Below are 15,024 nucleotides of genomic sequence, written 5' to 3'. Positions count from 1 at the left end.
TCAACTGCCTTCTACCCCCTCTCATTACTCCCCACTGTGCCTCAACCCAGCAGCACAGAGCCTTTTCTCCACCTCATGTGGCCATCTTACCTAGCTCTTCTGCAATCACCCACACTGGATCTGGATCTGATTTTGACAAATTTCCCTGACAATATCTGCTGCTCTTCCTCCGCTCCAATCGATTCTTCTGACCACGTCCTTGTCAAAGTGGACATCTCTCTGGCTATGATCAGAGAACCACCTCACCGCCGTCGAGTCTGGCATTTCACTCAAGCCGACTGGCAGGGTCTCCAAGCAGCCATCAAACTTACAGACTGGTCTCCTATCACTACTTTCTCAAACATCAACTCATCCTGGGAATTCTTTCAAAGAAACTTGCTCTCCCTCATGCACAGATTTATCCCCTCTCGTGTTCAGTTGTCCTACCCTTCTTCCCGCCCATGGTTCACTGAAGCTTGTGGTGAAGCAGTTGTCCTGAAACAACTTACCTTTGCCTCATGGAAAGCAAACCCAACTGAGGGCAATCTCAGTTCCTTCCACAAAGCTCGGAACAAGTGTGTATCTACCCTCAGGAGAGCCAGAAAACATCTTTCTCATCTCAAGTCTGAACTCTCAAACCTCTCTCCCTCCTCAAAATCCTGGTGGCGTTTAATCAAATCAGTTTCTGGTGTATTTTCCCCCTCCATCCCCTCCCTTACCTCAAATAGCAGCACTACTGATACCGCACGTGAAAAAGCTGAATACCTAAACTCGGTGTTTGCAGCTAAATATTGTGTCCAAAACACATCACTTTCTCTACCCACCTTACCCAGTTGCACCCAACTGTCCCTGGACTCTGTGTCCTTTTCTTCTGACAAGGTGGAGAGCTTGCTGTCAAACCTCGACTCTGATTCTGCAACCGGTCCAGACGGCATCAGCCCACGTGTCCTCAAAGCCTGCTCTTCTGCTCTTGCTCACCCTCTTTCTGTTCTATTCACCCTCTCATTTGCTCAAGGCCATCTGCCATCTGCTTGGAAATCTGCTAACATCACTGCCCTGCATAAAAAAGGTGCAAAAACAGATCCCTATAACTACAGACCAATCAGCCTTCTCCCAATCATCAGCAAGGTTATGGAATCCATCATCCCTTCAGACATCAAATCCTTCCTCTTCTCCAATGGCTTGATTTCTGATCATCAATTTGGTTTCAGACCAGGTCACTCTACCCTGGATATGATGCATTTGCTCTCCCAACAATGGATGGAGGTCCTCAATGCCAGACAGGAAATCCGAGCCGTATCCCTGGACATATCACGTGCTTTAGATACAGTCTGGCCCCCTGCCCTGCTCACCAAACTCTCTTCCTATGGTATCCAAGGCCATCTCCACTCATGGCTCACAGACTTCCTCTCCTGGCACAGTCACAGTGTGGCCCTAAATAGAGTTCTTTCATCCCCCATTCCTGTCCAGGCTGGAGTTCCTCAAGGTAGTGTTCTGGGCCCTGTTCTTTTTCTGGTTTTCATCAATGATCTCTCCGACTCTCTGGAAAATCCTCAATATCTCTTTGCTGATGACTCCACCCTCTGCCGTACCATCTGTCATCCCTCAGACCGGCAAGCAGCAACTTCTTCGCTCACTGCTGATGTGGATAAAATCATAAACTGGAGATGTCTTTGCCTTTCTTTGTCTTTGTCTTTCACGTAGAACGTGGAACATGTCTTTCAATACAGACAAATCTCACACTCACTATGTCTCTTCGAAAGGACCGTTTAGAACCCCCCCCCCCACCCATCCACTTACTCAACAATCCTCTGGAAGAAGTCCTTTCTTTCAAGCTTCTGGGTCTCACTATCTGCCATGACCTTTCCTGGGAAAGCCACATTTCAAACCTCGCCTCCAAAGCTAGTCGCTGACTGGGAATCCTCCGTCGTTCAAAGTCCTTCCTTGGCCCACCTGAGCTCCTGACCACTTACAAAGCTTTTGGCCGCAGCCTGATGGAGTACTGCTCTCCCCTCTGGGCTGGTGCTCCTGCCTCCCACCACTCTCGGCTTCACGCTGTAGAAATCAAGGCATTTCGGGTCATTGGCATCTCCCGCAATGAGGCTGAGTCTTTGGGCCTCTCACTCAATCACCGCAGGTTGGTCGGTGGTCTTTCTGTCTTCTACCGTCTCCTCTCCAGCCTTGCCCCCCCCGCTCTCTCTGCGATTTGTCCCCACCACATTTCCGCAGGGCGCTCAAGGTCCGGCAACAATCCCCTTCTAGTAAAACTACCAAAATCACGAATCACTGCTCACCTTCACTCTTTCATTCCTCTTTTTTTTCCCCGCCTTTGGAATAAACTCCCTCACTCTATTCATTCCCATTCTTCCCTCCAGGCCTTCAAAACAGCTGTTCACCACCACCTCTTACCCCCCATCCAAATCCTCGATCTTTTCTTCCCCCGATAATCCACCCAAGCCCACCTCCTTCAAATTCCCTGCTTTACTTCCTGAAAGTCCCTGTAACGTCCATCTTCTATTCCCCATGTTCCCCGTCCCATCCCTCTCCTTTCCACAGATCTCCTTGTGTCTCTGTTCCCCACTGTTTTGTCCTTCCCACTCCCTCCCCTCCTGTCTCATGCCCCCCTTGATGTGCGTTGTGTGTTCGCTCTCACACGAGCCTCGACAAGGTATACAAAAAAAAAAAACTCTTTGAACAACTCTCCTTACCTTCCCCCTCCTCCTTTGTCTTATTCTCCAACTCCCAACCTCTGTACCCAAAGCTTCCTCCCCTCCATAATCCTTAACAATGTGGACCTCTGACATCCGGGGCCTTCGCTCAAACCTGACAGATCTTTCCATAAAGGTTGCCACTGACAAACCAGACATAATCTGCTTAACAGAAACTTTCCTCCTTCAAGACATCTCTGACTCCCTAGGATCTCTCCCTGGTTACTGCCTCCTCAGGTATGACAGACTTAAGCCTCGTCCTGGTGGCGGAGTTGCTCTCTTCATCAAAGACTATTCCTCACTCTCCATGCACTGCACTCACTCCCACACACCCCTAGGAATACCTCTGGCTACGGCTTCCCCGCAATTCCTACCTCATGTATATGTTTGTGTTATACTGTCCACCAAACAGTGATGACTCCATTTACACCTCGCTCTCTAAAAACATGGACCAACTTCTATCCTCATCCCAACTCTCTCTTCCTCATATGTGGTGACTTAAATTGCCATCAGGCCAGTTGGTTGGGTGTGGGTACCTCCTTTACCTGCCATGGCACTTCAGCAAAAGACTTCTGTGACTCAATCGGTCAACTTCCCGACACGGATCTCAGCCAATCTTTTGGATCTGATTCTCTTCTGGATCTGATTTTGATCAATTTCCCTGAAAATATCTGCTGTTCTTCCTCCGCTCCAATCGTTTCTTCTGACCACGTGCTTGTCAAAGTAGACATCTCCCTGGCTGTTATTAGAGAACCACTTCAGCGCCGTCGAGTCTGGCATTTCACTCGGGCTGATTGGCAGGGTCTCCAAGCAGCCATCAAACTTCTAGACTGGTCTCCCATCTCTACTTCCTCCGACATAAACTCATCCTGGGAATTCTTTCAAAGAAACTTGCTCTCTCTCGTGCACAGATTTATCCCCTCTTCTTCAATTGGCCTACCCTTCCTCCTACCCATGGTACACTGAAACTTGTGGTGAGGCAGTTGTCCTGAAACAACTTGCCTTTTCCTCATGGAAAGCAAATCGAATTGAGGGTAATCTCAGTTCATCCCATAAAGATCGGAACAAGTGTGTGTCTAAGCGCACAAAATGCCGTACAGGAGGAAATTCGGGCGGCAATACTCAACACCAGGGCTCAGAAACCACCATGCAACTTCTTTCGTCAATCGCACTCACTGACTCTATTCCTCCACCGAATGTCACCATCCTCCTCCCCGGTGACACAACACGAGGCTTTGAGGCTCGTCTCACACAACCCAGCCAACAGTCAGTGGCCAGCGTCTTGCTCCACCATGCGAGCCAGTTCGCCTCAGCACGAACACGAGAATCGTGCAACCTTCTTCACCGTGTCGAGGGGAAGCCAGAGAATGAGACCGCCTCCAAGCGCATACCTCACATGACCTCTCTTCCCGCTCCCTCTTTGTGTCTCCACTGCCGAACCTCTCGTCGGCTGCCTTCTTGTCGCACAACCCGAGATTCTCTTCCTCACCTAACTAACTCTTCCATTCTGATGTCACGCCTATCAATCCTCCACTCCTGGGGTGTGGTTCACCAGCAGTCACCCCTGGAGGGGCGGGGCTTTTCGCCTGCTTGGACATGCAGCTTGGTTGTTGTTGTTTTAAGGATGTGGTCCCTTTTTATCGCCGTTCTTGAAATACAAAAACATAGGAAAAGGTCACAGGGGGCAATTACATACTGGGAGAAATTATCCTTAAACCCTACCAAATTAACACAGCACCACCCCCTGTGTGGTGACACCTAACACTTAAGCTCACAGTTTCCCTACTTAATTTACATCAAGATGTTTCCTACATGTCTACGGACCAAGCTACTCCATACAATCATATCTTTCCTATGAAATTCCTCTATCTACCCCACAAACGTACTTGTATGAACTGCAGCTTTGTTTTCCGATTCGTGTTCAAAATATAACATTCAATTGAAAGTAAGTTGTTGCTCGATCATAAACTGACGTCTGTAGACAGACCGACAGACAAACGGATAGACAGACAGTGAACCAATTGCTTAATCCTGCTGTTCGCATCACGTGTGCAGGGTAATAATACAATATTATTGGCCCTGAGGTTGCCGAAAGCAGCCATTGTTGAACCAATGGAAGAGGTGCAGTACATTTGGGTGAGCCGTTTAGAAGCACAAACCTGGCAAGTTGTTGGTCTGTTGAACCACAGCTTGTGACAAGGGGGGGAGGGAGGGGGAAGTACCCTTGTGATGATGGTGTTCACACAAAACTTCAAGCATTAATGAACGGACAGCTGAAGGTAGTGCTAAGAGGCATGTTTTGAAATGCTACCGTTGTGGTTGTGCTTGCAGGATGATGATGATTATGTGTGGAAAAATTACTTCGAAACCCTGCCTCAATCTTTCCTCTCTCTGCTGGTTCTTCTCACAACTGCCAACAATCCAGATGGTCAGTCACAAACCAATGACGCTGATCCTTCCTCCGAACATTGTTGCTTGACAGCTTTCAGAAAGTGTTCTTTGTCTGATCAATGATGACGTCATTGCACCATCATCCAAGTCTCACAAGCACATCCTTATCATTAATCCACTCCCGCCATTTTGGTCCAACGACTACTTTATCAACAAAATGTTACTCCTCAAAAACAGGATACATCGATGAATAATAACTCCTGTTAACCACTTTGTGATTAAATGAAACTTTCTCTGATCCTCAAGTTATTTATTTGGTGTACTTTGCAGTGTCGATGCCTGCGTACAGCCGCAACCACTTCTACATCCTCTTCTTCATCATTTTCAACCTTATTGGTAACCAAGCATGCTTCTATGATGTTGTTGTGAGCGTGTGAAAGCGCGGTCCCTGAAGGATGTGCCGTTTCATCAATCTCATTTTATAAAGGCCTTTTCTGAACACGCCGTCATGATAAGTTGTTTGTTCATTGTCTCTAATGTCTTTGTCTTTAGAAACTCTAGAAAAAGGGTTTTGTTTTTTTTTTCTTCTCCGATTTCTCTTTGTTTAGGAACATACTTGTTGATGAATCTCCTCACGGCAATTATTTACAATCAGTTTCGTGGATATCTCAAGGTATGTTGGACTTCAAAAATAAACGTAGTTGTAATGTTATTTTCCTGTTTATTGTCCATCACTTGATGTTTCTGTGTCTATTGCGTGCTCAAAAAAGTGGACGATCTGAATGCCGCAACTTCCTTTCTCAACAGGACTCCATCCGTACCTCGATCAACCGCAGGTGTCAGGGAGTTCGAGCTGCATACAATGTCCTCTGCGGTATCACCCCTGAGGAACGTATCGAGTAAGTCCGTCTCTCTCCACCAAATTTCTGTCTCACTCATTCACGCTCAACTTTAGTGCTCCCCTCTGTCTCTCTCACCTCTCAATCTCTAGTCCTGGAGTTCGAGCAACTGTTGTCGAAACCGTGATTGAGTTCCTCAGCCTGTCTGCTACCCACCGCAATGCCCTCATTCAGGTAATTATTCATATCGCCTGCTCAACAGTTTCCCATGGAACAACTCTTGTTAATACAGAGTGATGTGACTGAGGGTGAACATGGCAACAAGTGGACAGTGGCGTGTGTGTTATTGGTTGTTATCTCCATATGTGGGTTTCAGAAGGTGGAACAGAGTCCTCCCAGGTCTCGAAGTATCCACCTCCATTTGGGGAAGGGCGGTCACGAATCATGGACCAAGGTGTGAGGTTTTGTTCTAGTTTTGGTTCCGAGGACTCTCTTGAGGTTCTTCACCGATTCCCGGATAGCTTCCAACTGTAGTACATTTGTAGCAATATTCCCAGGGATGGTTTTTAAGATCTCTGTCAGGTTCTTCTTCATCATTCCCATTGCTCCAATTATTCACTGGTCCAGTTTTGGATCTCTTCAACTTCCAGGATATTTTCACTTCATTTTTGTGATCTTGGTGTTTGGTCATTTTCTTGATTTCTGTGTTGTTTTGGCCAACATCGCTGGGTACTGAAACCTCAATTAGTAATGCCTTTTGTTTTTATTTCCCCACTGATGAAGTCTTCCGTCGTCGAGCTGCATAAAGTTTTTGGGTTGTACGTCCGTTCATGCTAATTTTCTGGTTTCTCTGCAACCACTTTTCCGATTGATGCATGATAATTATGACGTCATTGGTCACGTGATCTGGCAGCTATACTGGAAAAATACCGAAAAAACTTTGGACATACTGTATGTATCTCCGAAACTGCTCCATAGAAAAAATTGAAACTTGGCACATGTCAAGTACTCCTCATGGGGAACAAGTTTGCATACATCGAATGCTTTATCCAATCAATATGAGATTTTTTTTAGGGTAATCTAGGGCTGAATTGTATGGGGGAAGAAATTGGTGATTTCATCGGTCATGTGGTTCAGCAGCCATATGTTTTTTTTTTATTTTTTTTTTGTTTTTTTTTTAAACATAAAAACCTTCAAAAATCTTTTTCTCTGAAATGGCTGGACAAATTGAGGCAAAACTTTACAGATGTGGTCACCTATCACTGACTGAGGAAGAAAAAGTTCTCAACCTATGACTTCATAGGTCACATGGTTTGGCAGCCATGATTTTTTTTTGAAGAATAAACTATTACATAGCTTCTTCTCCAGAATGGCTTGACAGATCGAGGGGAAACTTCAACCACATGTTCCCCAATCCTTGAGGATACCAGTGTGTTCACAAATAATTACTAGGTCACATGGTGTGGCAGCCATATTGGTTTGAACGAAAATCTTTAAAAAGTTATTTCTCTTGAACCGTTTTCATCAATCGACGTGAAACTTCACAATAATGATTGAGTAGTCATTGGAGATCTTCTTCTTCTTCCTTCGGCTGCTCCCGTTAGGGGTCGCCACAACGGATCATCCGTATGATCCGCATAGTGATTTGGCACATGTTTTACGCCGGATGCCCTTCCTGACGCAACCCTGGTCGCCTCTTACGACACAGGGATATGGTACACCTATTTAACCGGGGTATACACCGGCCCAGTACACTGGTACTCACTTCGCCGACCTCGGAAGGATGACAAGCTGAGTCAACCCCCTGGTGTATTAATTCAGTGGCCCAACGGGGTTTGAACTCAGGACCTTTTGGATCCCAAGCCGCTGCCCTAACCACTGCGCCAACACCAGGCTTTCTGGTAGTAGTCATTGGAGATATATGTTTTAAATTTCAACCTGATCGGATGCAAGGTCTGGTAGCCAGAATTATTTAATATTTTGAATATGGGTTCAGGGATTTAAATCAAACTTGGTACAAGTATGTATAATGATGTAATAATGTGAGCAGAGGCATATCTGACGACGTTGAAGAGTGCCCTTCTAGTTTTGTACAATGTCGAGGCTTGTATAAGAGCTAACACAGAATGTATAACAAAGAGAGCAGGATACGAGGGGGCGAGAGAGGGAAGCACAACAACAGTGGGGAACTGGGACATCAGGAGATCTCTGGAGGAGAGAGAGGGAAGGGGTGGGTGGCACAGGGTCAACGAGATGGACACCACAGGGACTTTCAGGAAGGAATGCAGGGAATTTGAAGGATGTGCATTTGGCGTGGATTAACGGGGGCATAAAAGATCATGGTTTTGGATGGGGGAAGATAAGAGATTGTGGTGAACAGCCGTTTTTGAAGACCTGGAGGGAAGAGTGGGATTAAAGAGAGTGTGGGAGTTTGTTCCAAAGGCAGGGAAAAAGAGGAATCAAAGAGTGAAGGTGAGCAGTGATTCTTGGTTTTGGCAGTTTCGCCAGAAGGGGGTTGCTGGCAGACCTTGGGTGCCCTGCAGAAATATTAGGGGGACAGAGCACAGACAGAGCAGGGGGTGCAATGCCGGAGAGGAGGCGGCAGAAAAAATAAGACCACTGACCTCTCTGCAGTGAGAGTCCCAAAGACTCAGCTTCATCGTGGGAGATACCAATGATCCTAAATGCCTTGTTTTCCACAGCGTGAAGCCGAGGGACGTGTGAGGCAGGAGCATCAGCCCAGAGGGGAGAGCAGTACTCCATCAAGCTGCGGATGAAAGCTTCGTATGTGGTTAAGAGCTGAGATTTGCCAAGGAAGAACTTTGCATGACATGATGCATGGAATTCTAAACAGGGTGGGGATAGGGGCGGCAAAAATGCAAATGGCGTCTTCTCTCATCGAGCCGGCAAGCTGGGAGCAACAATTCGCATTGTTTTTTTTTTTCCCCACATCGGATGCAATTTAAATGCTCAAATGGCTGAGAGGTGCTCCATTTGAAACTCTTTGATGTACTGTATGTTGCTTTTTGATGCTTAGAGAACGTCATAAAAAATTGTATTGGTGTCAAATCCAGTGACTAATTGAAAATTAATAGTAGGATGAGGAACAAGATGACAGTATATCCAAGACTACCTTGAGACACTCCAGCCTCCACTCAGAGAGGAGAGTATTCCAATGTTCTGTGTGAGTGGAGGAAGTCAGAAAGCCACATATGGTCAGGTATGGGAGCATGAGCCAGAGCAGCGCGTCGCTGCGTCCACCTTCCGCCCGCACTCCAGGGGCATCCGTCTGGCCATCCCCCAGGCAGATGCCAGGCCCATCCCCATCTCCTTGAGTTGCCGATCAACCTGCTGCAACCACGAGGCACGTGGTCGGCCCATTGGCCTTCTCCACTCACGAGACTCCCTCACTGAGAGAATCTGGTGAGCAGGATCAGCGTCAGGAAAACGAGCCACATGTCCATACAGCCGCAGCTGACACTCACGGACTATGCAGGTAACAAATCTCATTTGAATCTCTCTCAGCAACCGCTCGTTGGACACAAAGTCCGACCAGCGATAGCCAAGGATTCTCCGAAGAGACCTGGTACCAAAGGAATTAAGTCTCCATCTCAGGTCTTTGGTCAGAGTCCAAGTCTCACATCCATAGAGCAAGACTGGAAGCACCAAGGACTTGAAGACTTGGACTTTCGTCCTCCCGCACAGGTACCGGCAGTGCCCCATCCCATTATCCAGTGAATCCATGACTCCCCAGGCCCGACCCAGACGTCTATTAACCTCTGACTCACAGCCAGCAGAGACATGAATATCACTGCCAAGGTAAGTGAATCTTTTCACGACCTCAACATCCTCACCACAAACAGACACAGACAGGACAGCAGCATCCAAGATGTCACCGAAAACCTGGATCTAAGTTTTGACCCAAGAAACCCGTAATCCCAGCGGCTCCGACTCCTCATTCAGCACCTCGAGGTGCTGAACGTATGAAGCAGGCCTTTTGTGCCGAAGGTGGCAAGATTGGCAAGCCGAGCAGAATGTCAAAGTGTGAAATGCTCGACGTATGTCCAAGGACATGGTCCTGACATGTTTGAGATTTGGAGCCTCAAATCATTGCTGAGAGAAGAGCAGCGGCATGTTCATAGTTGAGTAATTGTGGCAGAATCCAAAATGATGGTCAGGGTTTGGGCTGTTGGAAAAGAGGAAAGTATTGACATCGGCAGTGGTGGGAGCCTCGGTCACAGATGGATTGACAAGATGCCACCATGACTTTGTTGAAGGAGACTGGTTGAAGAGTTTTCTGTCTTGCCTATGAATGGACACACACTTGTTGCGAGTGTTATGGAATCAACTAAGGCTACCCTCAGTCAGGTTCGTTTTCCATGTTGAGAAAGTAAGATGCTTGACTGCAACTGCCTCTCCACAGCATTCGGTACATCAGGGCCACACAGACAAACATTTGGTGATTGCGGAAAGGTATGCCTGGCCAAATGTATTCCAGTAAGCTCGGGGGTGGGGGGGGCAGGGGGGCGACTAGTGCAGACAATGGATAGTGAGGCATTGAGTTCTTGATATTGATGGATACATCACCACCAGGATAGGGAAAGGACCTGTCAAAATGGAAGAGAGAATCGACAGGGAGAGACGAAGGAATTGGAGACATCCTGTGAGAGGAACGTGGTTTTTTTAATTAAATAATGTTCAGAGCTGCTGCAGTAACCTGTATGGACAGATTGGTCATGTTAGAATGTGACCATAAATTTGGTAGTCCACATTATAAGGTAGTGGGGGAAGAATAGCAGCTCAGTGGATGGGTGTGGCCCATTACATAACATTGTGTTCACAAACTGTGTGCACCTTTGCTCCCAGTATACACCAGGTGTGAAGGACTTTTGTGCTGCACACCTCACACTTATACCTTCATTGCCATTCCCTTCAACATTCACCTGCTCATCACTCACCTATTGACTCCTAGCATGCCTGCCCATTGTTCTCATTCCTCATTCACGCACCGCGCTCACCATTTTTATGACTTGCCTAGAAAACCGGTTTTGTACTTCCTCATTGCAGCTGTTACTTATTTGCAGGATGTGGTAGCAAAGCGTTCTGCAATCCTCTACGTTTCACAGTTTCATTCCATTTTTGACAACATCGATCGACATCTCCACAGGACAACTTCGGTGTTCTCGCAGGTGATACGACATCCCTTTGTACGTCTATGTTGCTTGAAGTGACAATGCTGTGATTGGTTTCAATTGTAACAGCTCAAATGGCATGGCTTTCTGTTAACTGTGGTCTTTCCTCCTCAAGCTTGAGTTGTGACCTTCAGTGTTACTTCCCAGGAACTGGTTCTGCCACAATATCAAACACGCTGGTTGCAGCAACTGCAGAAAGCTGTCACGCACAGATACTTCGATAACTTGGGAAACTTCATCGTCCTCGCAAATGTCATATGGATGACGGTAATGTGACATCGCATGGAGAACAAAAGCATGTGGTGCCTTCAGTTTATGTGTCGGTTGTCCATACTTCACCCAATGAATTGTTAAGGTTTTCTCAGTTTCCCTTCTTACCTGCGACGTGTCGCAGGTCTACAAGAGCTCTGCGTGGTTGTTGTTTTTGTGGATGTTGTTGGGGGGGGGTCGATTTTTGAAATGTGCACCCATTGGTTGAACAGTTGCTTAACTCCACCCACCAATGGAACCCAGATGACATAATATGGCTGCCATCTTGGTTTTCTGGTTGGCCGAAGACATCAGGCCTGTAGGGTTCTGCTGATTATATCTGCCCGGGTTTGTTGCGTCAGACTTCCATTGGCTTTGTTTCACTTGAGTGTTAAATCACGATGAGGGGCCCAATTACCGTAAGGTTTTCATCAAGCCAGTCAGCACGCACGGTACGCGCCTCCCTAAAGCCGTTCCTGTGCTAATTTTGTTCGACATCATCTGATGTCCATCGGCTTTGTTACTCACGATGCGGCCCACATGCCTCTTTTGTTCCGTCTTCCACAACTGAGTAAAATGTTCTTCACTCGGGATTAAAACTGCACCACCACTTGGTGAAAGTCGTCTGCTCAATTTACATGTCCTCTTTGAAAGTTCCCCATCAACTTTTGTGTAAAGTTTATTTGTTGTACGTAAAGTAAATGTACAGTCAACTGAAAGCATTAAAAAAAAAAAATTAGGTAAAGCACTCCGAGGGGGTCGGGGATGTACGTCCAAAATTTATGAAGCGTGAGTTTGGGAGTGGGGGGGGGTGTTTCTGGGGGCGTTACGTAACGCTATTGACCAATGACTATTTGTTTACCGCTATAATAGTCACAGTGTTTGCATTCACATCTTGCATTATAAAAATGATGTAAAAGAAGTTGGGGAAAATTGTAGCATGCGGTACTGTATTAAAATTACGTTCACCGTGTGATCCTTCTCGTTAAATTATTTAATATCCTGTTAGGTTGTCCATGTGATAATTTCAAGTTTTTTTTTTTTTATTTGTTTTTATTTTATTTTTTTTTATCTGGTGCTTGTACATCATTACATTTGGATTTTTCCAATGTGCGAAGTCCCAGGTCTTTCTCGCTAACTCTGTCATTTCATTTCCATGGTTGGACGACACCTTTATTAAATTTTCCCCAAATTGCAGGTGGAACTCGGACGATTTTCCTCACAGATACCTCAGAGAAGAGATGACTTCCTGTTAGGGGTGAGTCCTCGTTTCTGTTCCCTGGCTATTATCTTGGTTCTGCAAGTAGTTGTTCGTGAGTCACGTTGTGTGGCGTCGAGTGTCCTGTTTGTCCTGCATCAATTCCACAGGTGATGCATTTCACCTTCACGCTGTGCTACATGCTGGAGTTGTTCCTCAAGCTTGTGGCCCTCGGTCCGTTGGGCTATTGTCACACGGGCAGAAACATTTTTGATGGATCCTTCACTCTGTTGCTGTTGGTGTGTGTTCCTTCACATCTTCCACTGCTCATCTCCGTCTGATAAAACATAACAGTAACAACAACCATTGTGTGTAACAGATTTCCTTCTTTTTATTTTTTTATTTTTATTTTTTCAGTGGGTTAGTGGAATGATAACATTCCCCCATACGGATCTATCCATCGCGTCAGTTTCGTGCAAACCCGAGCATTCCATATCATGAGATTTTCAACCCCTATCTTTTTATTACGTCCTCTCAGCTTTCTTTCTTCTACTACGAGCTTTATTGCTTTCTTTGCAGCTTCATCTTCTGATCTTCTTTGGACATGACCCAACCAACCAGATCTTCTCTTCCTAAGTGTTGATTTGTAATCTCTTCCTTACATCTGAGCTCAGAATTCTTTCTTTCAGAGGTGATCCATTCATCCTTTGTATCATTCTCATCTCCTTTCTTGCCATTATTTTTACATCTTCGATCCGCATCGCCGGCGTTTCACTTCCTTGCATCAATACGGGTCTGATACAAGCGCTTTATAAACTCTAAACCTTTACACTTCATGGAATGATTATGTGCATCATGATGCAACGTAATTGTCCCAACTTATTCCAAACTGACTTTATTCTTCATCAAACGGCTAATTCTGCTCCTCCTGATGCTTTGAACATGTCTCCAGAGTAACAGAAAATTTCAACCAATTCCAAGTTAAATTCTGAGCTCAGAAGCCTTTCCTTTTATTCTTGAAATGATTGATCTTCACATCTTTTAATATGAAAATCCAAGTTTTGTTTATCAATATCTAGTGGTACCACTCGCTGCACCTCTTATGACAGCCGTCTATAGAACTACCTGCATTAGTGCTTAACTTGAGGGCAGGTTTCTTCAAATCAGAGTTGGCTGGATAGCCGAGAGGCATATACACACTCACCCCTCAACTGTCTTCTCTCTCAGTTGGAATCCTGACTCAGCTCTCGATCGACTCATTCCGGTGTGTCGAAGGTGTGCACTGTCCCTCAGATGGACGTTAAACTAGGGTTCTCATCCATAAGCATTAGTTGACGTTAACGATCCCACGGTGTCCTTCACTTAGAGTAAGTGAGTTATTGATTGCCAGCATCCTCAGGTGACTGTTTTGCCAGAAGGCAACCTGTCCGGCAACATTGCAATCCCAAACCAGAGCGAGGTCAATGTCGCGCCATCGCAACTCCCCACGCTTCCCACCTAAAGCAAAGGTGAAAGATGACAAAGTTCCACCAGGATAGACTCTTTGTCAAAATTTGTTTAAAATTTTTTCCCTGTTTTTCCCTGTTTTGACCCATGTGACCCTATGTCCACCATACCCTGTCCACCATGATTGACCCCCTGGGGGTCAAATCGAAAATATCGTTGCATATTTCATGTGTGTCCCAATGTTGATTGCACATACAAAGATTCATTTAAAAACGTGTCCATAATTACATTTTTTGGTATTTGACCTCCTGACCCCACCCCAGGAGGCTGGGCCAAAAATGATCCTGCTCTTGCACCTTCTTGTCATGTGTTGATCATAAGTAGCAAGTGTGATGAATTCCTGCACAACCGTTTAGGATGAGATAGCGTGACGGACGGACGGAGCCGATTACAATACCCCTCTATCTTTTTCAAAAAGCTTGTGGATAACGAACAATCGGAGATTGCAGACCCTTGCCAGGATTTGGTTTGTGTTTGTGTGGTTTTGTGTGCTGGTATGTTTGTGTTTATGTGGTGTGTCGACAATGCATTGCTGACGTAACCCAGGAAAAATTATCATTCCTTTCCTGTAGTTATTCTTTGCAGACTACTGTTGTAGGACCTGTTACCAACTATAGTATATGAGAGTAGCACTCTCTTGCACTATAGGTCTAACTGCAGCATTTTTGCCTGGGAAATCTATGTTCATACATCAGATAAACACCTTTTCAGTTTTATTGTTTTGATTCACGTTCCAATCGTATGTATTTTATAGACCTACATACGTATTTTACTGAGGTAGATGTATTTTTACTCGCGTTCTTCATAGTACGTATTTTATAGACGTACTCGCCTTCTAATTGCACATACTTTATCAAGGTATTCCGTTGAAAACAGATAACGTGTACTACTGGCAGTGGCGTTCGTGGCTGACATTGGCACAAAATGTGCAGACAGACAAACAAACGAACAAAGACCCAAAA

General features: G+C 45.8%; 1 protein-coding gene across 4 annotated transcripts in view; it reads left to right on the top strand.

Annotated features, from left to right (window-relative positions):
* TPCN2 (two pore segment channel 2) overlaps positions 1-15,024 on the top strand; it is a 75,840-nt gene that overhangs the window by 28,844 nt on the left and 31,972 nt on the right. For 3 of the 4 annotated variants that reach the window (XM_085863048.1, XM_085863046.1, XM_085863044.1), the window contains 9 exons: positions 5,019-5,115; positions 5,409-5,474; positions 5,687-5,751; positions 5,886-5,977; positions 6,070-6,151; positions 11,002-11,106; positions 11,257-11,376; positions 12,557-12,616; positions 12,727-12,855. In XM_085863048.1, the coding sequence (XP_085719174.1) occupies positions 5,019-5,115; positions 5,409-5,474; positions 5,687-5,751; positions 5,886-5,977; positions 6,070-6,151; positions 11,002-11,106; positions 11,257-11,376; positions 12,557-12,616; positions 12,727-12,855 (816 nt within the window). The remainder of the gene's footprint in view (positions 1-5,018; positions 5,116-5,408; positions 5,475-5,686; positions 5,752-5,885; positions 5,978-6,069; positions 6,152-11,001; positions 11,107-11,256; positions 11,377-12,556; positions 12,617-12,726; positions 12,856-15,024) is intronic. The other variant, XM_085863045.1, reaches the window with a different exon arrangement.

The sequence above is a fragment of the Eptatretus burgeri genome, chromosome 17 (genome assembly GCF_056783735.1).
Source record: "Eptatretus burgeri isolate ZD-2024b chromosome 17, Ebu_testis_v1, whole genome shotgun sequence".
NCBI lineage: Eukaryota > Metazoa > Chordata > Myxini > Myxiniformes > Myxinidae > Eptatretus > Eptatretus burgeri.
The sequence above is the reverse complement of the archived record's forward strand: the minus strand, read 5'-3'. Positions and strand labels throughout refer to the sequence as shown.